The 9,720-nt window shown below is 37.5% G+C and overlaps 1 protein-coding gene across 1 annotated transcript; it reads left to right on the plus strand.

Annotated features, from left to right (window-relative positions):
• Positions 1-2,239: 2,239 nt before the first annotated feature.
• Positions 2,240-6,085, plus strand: LOC125474198 (30S ribosomal protein S3, chloroplastic-like). The gene is made up of 2 exons (XM_048577637.1): positions 2,240-2,436; positions 5,554-6,085. Exons 1-2 carry the CDS (start codon positions 2,240-2,242, stop codon positions 6,083-6,085), a joined length of 729 nt encoding a protein of 242 aa, XP_048433594.1.
• Positions 6,086-9,720: the final 3,635 nt, after the last annotated feature.

The raw sequence follows: 9,720 nt of genomic DNA on the forward strand, positions 1-9,720 counted from the left end.
TGGTTCATGTTGTATTAATCTTCAATGCTAAATCCAACCACCAAGAATCATGTTAATGCATCATCCGGAGGCTCGCATTCAACTAAAAATGCCCAACAAGCTTTCCAATTGTTTGACAGCATGGCAAAAGAGTCTCAACAATGGGCAGCTGATCAAACACAAAGCAGCAGAGCTTTCAAGATGTCATTCGGATCGTCACATGTACAAGTTCAAATAGAGAAGATGGAGAAAAAGCTTGAATAAATTTATGAAAAATTTGACTGTTCTTGCAGAAAATGGCAGCACCAGTTCAGCTGGTAGCGCCATTTGCAGCATGCCCAAACATGATATTATGGACTGCCCACATAAGGATACATATCCCATCTTCGTAGCTGAGCAAGTTAATGCATTCAACAATTATCAGAGGCCCAGAAATGATCCTTACACAAATTTTTATAATCTAGGATGCAAAGGTCACCCGAATTTCAAGTGGGCTGATAGCCTGATAATCAACCGGCCAAAAACAATTCCAACAGCAAGTACAGCAACTTGCCGCAGCAGCAAAGGCCTCCTTGTGTTTGAATTAATGCACTACCCTAAATGTTAAGACTATAGACTTTCCCGAGAACAATTATTCCAGAGTTATTGTATTAGAGTTCCTAGACTATGTCTGTTAAGTTGTCTAGGAAGAACTCTCTAGTACTTTGTATTCTCTTTATATAGCCTTTGGCATATCATTTTGTATTAAGAGAGTTACAATAAGAAGTAATACAAGAGCTCTGCTGTAGCAACTCAGATTTCCCATAAATTTGTTAAGCATTTCCATCCCTTTACACTTCCTACAAATTGGTACCAGAGCCTAGTTCGTTCATATTTGGGCGTTCAAAACATCTCTAGCAGATGGCCTTTGGTGGGAAAGAAGGTCCATCAGTTGTTTCCTAATCTATTCTTCCAATTTTTGGAGGAGAGAACTATGATTTATGGAAGGTGAAGATGAGCACTTTGCTTCAGGAAGGACTCTGGAGCATAGTTGAAACAGGACTTGAAGAACCAGCTGCCGACACCTAAGTTCCAGTTGCACAGAGAGAAAAGCTTGATGCAGATGTAATGAAAGATGCCAGGGCTCTCTCAAAAATGCAAAACAGAGTCACTGGCAACATTTTTCCAAGAATCACGAGAGCCCAAACAGCAAAAGAAGCTTGGGAGATATTAGAAAAGGAGTTCTAAGGTGACAACAAGGTAAAAACCATCAAGCTCCAGACGTTGCGCAGGGAGTTCCACAATTTGAAGATGAAGGAATCAGAATGCATCCAAAACTACTCTTCCAGAGTTGTTGAAGTGGTGAATCAAATTAGAACACTTCGAGAAGAGATGTCTGACTAGCAAGTTGTTGAGAAGATCTTGATTAGCTTGCCAAAGGAATATGATTCGATTATTTCAGCCATGGAAGAGTCGAAAGACCTCACCACGTTATCACTAGAGTAATTGATGGGTTCTCTAAAGTCTCATGAGCAAAGAAGGCTAAGAAGAAATAATGAGCAATCTGTTGAAAGTGCTTTCCAATCGAAGCTCACGTTCAAATCCAAGAAGTTCTTCAAGAAAGGCAATGCATGAGATAACCAGCAAGGTGGGGAGCAAAGAAAATGGAAGTAAGGCGAGTCTAGCAAAATAGATGATGCCAAAAGCACTAAAGGTAATAAGCCTTTTTTTACAAGATTTGTAATAAAAGTAACCATGATACAGCTGATTGTTTTAACCGCAGAAAGCCAAAGTGTTATTATTGCAACAAATTTGGACATGTTGAAAAGGAATGCAAATTCAAGAATTCTAATCAAGCAAATTTTACGGAGAAGGATTATGCAAAAGAAGGAATTTTATTTTATGCTGGTCAATCAAAATCCGGAGAAGGAAATATGTTTGGTACGTGGATAGCAGTTGCAGCAATCATATGACATCAAATGAAAAATTATTTGTTGATCTGGACGCTAGAAAATTATTTGTTGATCTAGGACACTTCCATTACTCCCAGAATAAAGATGGGAGATGATTATTATCACCAGCGTTGGGGAAACGCACTGTTCCCGTCCAAACAAAAAGGGGAGTCAAATATATCCGTGATGTCCTGCTTGTTCCAAACATAGCTCAAAATTTATTAAGTGTTGGGCAACTTACGCGAAATGGCTACAAAGTTGTTTTCGAAGATGAGGATTGCACTATTTATGACAAGAATGATAATGAGCAGCTCGTTGCATCGGTTCCGATGGAGACAAATCAAACATTTCCTCTTTCAATGCACTGTGGAAATGAAGTTTCTTTGAAGGTTGATGCTGTGCAAGACTCTTGGTTGTGGCACAAGCGGTTTCGTCATCTAAATTTCCAGGGGCTAAAGCTTCTCCAGAAGAAAAGCATGGTGAAAAGGTTACTGGAAATTGAAGCAACAACAGAAGCTTGTGAATGGTGCGTTATGGGTAAGCGGCACCGTAATTCATTCCCAAGTCAAAGTACGTGGAGAGCAAAGGCACCGCTGGAACTTGTGCATATCGATATTTGTGGCAAAATGCCAACTCTTTCCTTAGGCCATCACAGATACTTTCTTACGTTCATTGATGATTTTTCAAGAATGACATGGGTTTACTTTTTGAAGGAGAAATCAGAAACTTTCACTGTCTTCAAACAATTCAAAGCTTTAGTAGAAAAGCAAAGTGGTTGCAGCATCAAAATCATTTGAAGTGATTGAGGAGGCAAACATACCTCTCATGAATTTGAAGACTACTGCAAAGATGAAGGCATTTGGAAGCAATTGACAGCAGGGTATAGTCCCCAGCAAAATGGGATTGCCGAAAGAAAGAACCGAACGATCGTGGAGATGGCTAGATCTATGATGAATGATAAAGGGCTACCAAAAAGTTTTTAGGCAGAAGCTGTGTATATAGCAATATACATTCTTAATAAATGTCCAACCAAAGCCGTGAAGAACAAAACTCCATTTGAAGCTTGGAGCGGATTCAAATCTTCGATGAGTCATTTCAAAATTTTTAGCTGCATTTGTTATGCTCATATTCCCGCTGAAAAGAGAACTAAGCTTGATGAAAAAACCCAAAAATGTATCTTTCTTGGCTATTGTTCCAGCACCAAAGGTTATAGGCTTTATAATGTTGAAACTAAGAAATTGATTGTGAGTAGAGATGTGATTTTTAATGAAAAAGCTAGCTAGGATTGGAATGAAAATTAAGTGCAGGAGATGCCATATGCAATTGTGCAAGAAGAAAGTGAAATTCCAAGAGAGTAGTAGCAAGAAGAAGTCACGCCTCAGACTCCAGTAGTTGCTAGAAGAAGAAGTTCAAATGATGCTGGAAGTAGTTCGAATGCAGAACCTATTTCTCCAAACTACTCTTCATCAGAAAGTCCTCCATTAAGAACTCGGAGTTTGCGAGAAGTGTATGAGACTTGCAATTTTGTTGGTGTAAAGCCGGAAAGCTTTGAAGAGGCACAAAATCATGAAATATGGGTGAAAGCCATGAAGAAAAAGATGAGAATGATCGAGAAAAATCAAACATGGGAGCTGGTTGATTATCCGCAAGATAGAGATGTCATAGATGTGAAGTGGATTTTCAAGACGAAATTCAATCAAGATGGGAGCATTCAAAAGCACAAAGCTAGGCTTGTGGCAAGAGGCTTTACTCAAAAGCTAGGTATTGATTTTTCTGAGACCTTTGCTCCAATTGCACGGTTGGAAACTACTTAGAACTTTGATTGCTCTTGTTGCTCAAAAGAATTGGTTGATTTATCAACTTGATGTGAAGTCTGCATTTTTGATGGAGTGTTGGAAGAAGAAGTTTATGTTAAATAACCCCGAGGTTTCATGCTTGAAGGGGGAGAAGACAAAGTTTACAAGCTAAAAAAGGCCCTTTACAGGTTAAAGCAAGCACCTCGAACGTGGTATGCTGAAATTGATAAGTATTTTGCCAAACGTGATTTCGAAAAGAGCCAAAGTATGTTTTGAAAGAGGAGCATCCATTCTCATTGTTTCCTTATATGTGGATGACTTAGTCTTCACTGGAAATGATCAAAGTTTATTACAGCAGTTAAGATAGATATGATGAGCACCTATGAGATGAGTGATATGGGTTTGCTTCATTATTCCTTGGGAATTGAAGTTTCTCAAACCCGCTGCAAAACAATGGCTACTCCTTTGATGCTGAATGAAAAGATGAAGAAATGTGATGGTGCAAAGAAAGCAGATGCCACAAAGTATCGAAGTTTGATCGGTAGTCTTTTATATCTCACTGCCACTTGGTCGGATATCATGTTTGCTTCAAGTATGCTTTTAAGATACATGGAGGAACCAAGTCAACTTCATTTTGGTGCCGGAAAAAGGGTGTTAAGATATGTGTAGGGCACGCTTGACTATGGAATTATGTACAATGCTGAAGCACGAAGTTCAAGGCTTATCGGGTACACCAATAGTGATTGGGCTGGATGTCTTGATGACATGAAATGTACGTCGGCTTACATTTTCTCTCTTGGCTCAGGGATATGTTCTCGGCGTACAAAGAAACAAAGTGTGGTGGCACAATCATCTGCCGAAGCAAAGTATGTGGTAGCAGCAAAAGCAGCATCCGAAGCCCGTATGGCTTCGAAGAATTCTTGAAGATATCGGAGAAAAGCAAGAAAGAGGCACTGTATTGTATTGTGACAACAAGTCAGCCATTGCAATTGGCAAAAATCCTGTCAATCATGATCATACCAAGCATGTTGCAATCAAATATCATTTTGCCAGAGAAGCTGTTGAGAAGAAAGAAATTCAGCTTGAATATTGCCGAACGGATGAGTAGCTAGCGGACTTACTCACCAAGGCACTTCCGAAAGAAAAGTTTTGCTACCTCAGAGAGCTCATTGGAGTTGTGGAGAAAGTGCATTAAGGGGGAGTGTTGGAATTAATGCACTACCCTAAATGTTAAGACTCTAGACTTTCCCGAGAACAATTATTCTAGAGTTATTGTAATAGAGTTCCTAGCCTATGTTTGTTAGGTTGTCTAGGAAGAACTCTCTAGTACTTTGTATTCTCTTTATGTAGCCTTTGGCATATCATTTTGTATTAGGAGAGTTACAATAAAAAGTAATACAAGAGTTCTGCTGTAGCAACTCAGATTTCCCATAAATTTGTTAAGCATTTCCATCCCTTTACACTTCCTACACCTTGGAGATTGCACTTGAAAATTAGCAGACAATACTCAGACGAACTTTGAGAAAAACAGTCAGGAAATCCAAAATATTCAAGCAATAATGAAAGATTTGCAACAGCAGATTCAGCTGGCAATGCAACATGCAGACAGATAACCTGGAAAATTTCCTAGCCAAACTGTCCCGAACCCCAGAGGAACAGAGGATTGTTGTGCTGTTCGCACTTTACGTTGTGGAAAAAGTTATGATAATATAAATTATGAAGACCAGCAGTCAAGCATGATATTGCACAACCAACAATAGAAATTGCAACAGAATCAGCAGCAAATCAGCCCACCATTGTTGGTTTTGCAATATCATGCTTGGCTACTGCGTCTTCATCATTTTCAGGTTCTGCCAGAACCCGAAACTGCTCCAGAACCTGCCCCTGAACACCTATGTGCCCTGTATGCCATACCCAGAACGGTTGATTCCTAAAGCTAAGGATCAGCAACTTAAAGGCTCTATGCAAAATTTGGTTAAGGTGCAGATTAACTTGCCATTATTGGATGCAATAAAGAAAATTCCATCCCACACTCAACTGTGTAAACCGAAAACTCACGATTGCTATTACAAGAATTGCAAATCCTTACGGGCACCCAATATTCTTCCAGAATTTATAGCCGGACAATTAAAGAACAGAGTTTCATTTGGCAAAGCAATGAAAAGAGCTATTGAATTAACTGAACATGCAGATACAAAAGGGATTCAAGTACAAATTACAAGGCACATCGACGGAAAAGAAATTGCACGTGTTGAATGGATTCGAGAAGGCAGCGTTCCTCTACAAACCATTCAAGCTGAAATTGATTATAGCCTAAGCTGTTGGAACTATCTATGGGGTATTAGGCATCCAATTTGGATATTTGTAGACAAGGAATAATAAGAACATTAACTTATATTTAGTTATATCGGGTGATAAAACAAAAAACGACAAACTCTTTCGTCTTTTTATTGCTAAATAAAAAAGCCAATTTTTGTAAGGACATTTGCAGTAGAAAGAAGAGAGTTTTAACGAAAAGCCCACGATACTGTTCACTTTAACGAAAAACCACATTTTTAAACAAAAAAGTCAATCCTGGTACTATTCACTTTACCCTTTATTTTGTCCTTATCGTTAAAACTCGAAATTTTCAAGCCCTTTTCATTAGTTTATTTAGAAAGAAGCTTGCGGAGTTTGAAAAAGTGGTGCTAACAAAGCAATGCAGCGCGGTCTTACTGCACAAATTACCTCCACAGAAGAAGGATCCAGGAAGTTTTACAATCTCTTGTACAATTGGAAAATGTGGTATTAATCGTGCTTTAGTAGATTTGGGTGCTAGCGTGAATTTACTGCCTTACTCTGTGTATAAGCATTTAGGCGAGGGAGAATTGAAGCCAACTTCAACTATTATTCAATTGGCATATTGCTCAATTACCTATCCTAGAGGAATAATTGAAGATCTCATTGTTAAGGTTGGCAATTAATATCTGCCTGCTGATTTTATTGTTTTAGACATGGATGAAAATTTGGAAACACCCGTCACTTAAGGCAGACCATTCATGGCAACAACCCGCACTCTTATTGATGTTGAATCTGGAATGCTCACGTTACAAGTTCATGATCAGTCAGTTGTGATCAGTTTATTCGAAGCAACCAAGCACCTTCCATAGCAGCAAGAGTGCATGCTTGGTGATGTGTTGGATGGTTTGGCTCATGCCAAGTGCAAGACCAGATCGCCAACAGACCATCTGCCCGTAAAGCCGCCAAGTTTGATTCATGATTTCAGATGTTCTAAAACACAGAAGCAGACACTCCAGCCTTCTGAAGTGCAGCCACCAAAATGGGAATTCTAGTTGTCAGACAATCGAGGAGATATGAAAGTTCAATTACAGCACAAAATTTTCAAATGGAAGTTTCACACAGCCAAAATCGCAGAAAAGAAATTCAGCTTGGTAAAAAGGTTTGCTTGTTGGATTCAAGGTTCAGTTTATTTTCAAGAAAGCAGCAGTATCTCTGGCAAAGGCCTTATTTAGTTACGAAAGCTTGTCACAATGCAAACGTCGACATTAAAAGTTAAGCTACGGGTTTTGAATTCAAGGTCAACAAGCATCCACTCAAGTTATCATACAACAATGCAAGCGAGTCAGTGACCCTAAAGAAACAAGTGACTTGACCACCAGCTTATTGCTCTGTCTAGCTATAAAATTTAAACAAGTATCCTCGCCGGATCCTGTAATCGTGTCAGTTCATCGTACATCGTGCGATCAGTTTTCGTTAAATGCTATTTATATTTGAATTTTAAATGATTTCTGACTGCCAGATGTACGATGAACGGACACAATGTATGTTATTACATTGTGTAAAGCTGGTTTTTATTTTTTCATACTTTTATTATTATTTTATTAGCTTCCGCACTGTGCACTTGGTTACGTCACTTCCACGTGACGGCAGTCAAAATGAAAATAAAATGATGTGGACTATGAGTCACTGGACTTAAACTAGTAGTTAAATAAAATTGGACTATATCTAGTAACAAATTTGGACTTATTTCAAGTTTCCCTTAAAGTGGGGGTACTTTCTTCTTTTCCTTTCCTAGTTTATTTTCTGTCTGATAGATGCTTTTAAATTTGTTATGCTTAGGGCATAGTCTTTTAATTTTCTTGTCTTATATATATATTTTTTTCTTTTAAGTTTGGGGTGGGAAAGCAAAATTTTAGATTTTAATTTTTGAGTCCGTTAAATATTTTTACACTAAGAGGATGGGGAGTTTGGCTAAACCACACAATGAGCAGCCTAAGTTGGTACCGAATTTGCCATCCACGAGACTCGAACCTAAGACCTCTTATTTCCAAGTGAAGAGGAATACCATCAAACCATAGTATTGAGTGACAATTTATTTTAAGTTAATTTTCATAGATTATTAACTTATATAATAATAATCTCTATATGATAGTCAATCTCTATATGTTTGGTTACAGATGTACTGAACTTTGATTCCTTTTAAGTTAAAAAGCTTCAATCTTTTTAAGTTACAGATATGTTGAACTTTGATCAAGTGAGCCAAGACAAGTTCCCTTATATAATGATGGTCAATCTCTATATGTTTGGTTTTGGCATGGAACACTAGATTTGAAGCAAGAGATATGGTTGAAATGTTATCACACCAAAGTTGAGGAATATGTGGTAAATTGAAGCCTATATCACAAAAAAAAATCTTGCAAATCCATGTGATTTCACCTGTTGTGTGAGCCAGAGAACGATATTCAACTTGTTGAGGATCTTGCAACCGTAGATTGCTTCTTTGCACTCCAGCATATGAGATTGGATCCCAAAAAAAATACAAGAACCACTTATAGAACTTTTATTAAAAAAAAATACAACATGCCCAATCTGCATTGAGTATGCATTAAGATGTGTTGGACCTTTGTTGAACCATAAACCATGAGATATTGAGCCCTTAAGAAATCCTAGGATTCTTTTTGCAGGGAAAATGGATTTCTGGCAGGCGGATTCCTGGTCCCCAAAGAAAGAAAAAGAAGAAATGCCCCCGTTCACACCAATTGTTTGCAACGATTCAAGTTGCGGGATAATATTTTTTTTTTTTTTTTTTTTTTTTTTTTTTAATTTTTAATTATTTTATTTTATTTATTTATCTTTGGATCATTGCATTGTAATTACGCTCCTGTCGGGAGCCATGAGCGTGATTGGCGCGATATTTTGTTTAGAGAAAGCATCTTCTTGGCTAGTCAATTACAAAGTCAATATATTAATTTTGAAGTTCCCCAGAGAGCAGCTTTGCAATTTGCTTGGTCAGTCAATGCTATTATTGTTGATATAGTCGATATTATAAAGTTTAAAATGTCAAAATATGTTTGGTGGTGTGCTTGATTGTAAGTGCAACAGTAAAATGAATGGTTAAATATTCATCATTGGTTTAATTGAATTAATAGTCTCTACGAGGATAGGATAGTTGGAAGATAATCTTTATGGTGAAAAAAAGTTAAGATTTAAGCCCATATCTGGCTAGTCTGGCATTTTCTCTGGAGTCTGGCTACTGGTATTTTCTCTTACATCTCTCTTCCCTCTAGTCTGGCTACTAGTATTTTCTTTTGCATCTCTCTTATTTATTTCCCTCCTTTTTATCTCTTCTTTTTTATTTCTCTCTTTCTTTCAACTTTTCTTTCTTTTCCCCTGGATGTTTCCCACCTCACTTCTTTCATTTATTCTTCAATCCTTCTCTTTAATGGGTCAAAGTCGTCAAGTGAATAATAAATTTTAATTATCGTTGCAAGTCATGTTTTTTTATCAAATAGTAAATTTTGTTAAATTAAATGTTAAATTAATTATCAATGGATTTTGAACCCACATCATTATGTAAAGGCTTAACATTTTTCCATGCTGTTACGAAGTCATCATTTATACTATTTTTTTAACGAGAGCGTTCACACTGTTCTTGTAACACGATTGTCTTTCTTCATGCTTTTGTCTCATTCCGAAACTTGCCTTCACAATTTAATGGACAAAGAAACAATAAT

Source organism: the organism of the source record quoted next, unplaced genomic scaffold, assembly GCF_019419815.1.
Source record: "Pyrus x bretschneideri cultivar Hongxiangsu unplaced genomic scaffold, Pyrus_bretschneideri_v1 Contig12, whole genome shotgun sequence".
NCBI lineage: Eukaryota > Viridiplantae > Streptophyta > Magnoliopsida > Rosales > Rosaceae > Pyrus > Pyrus x bretschneideri.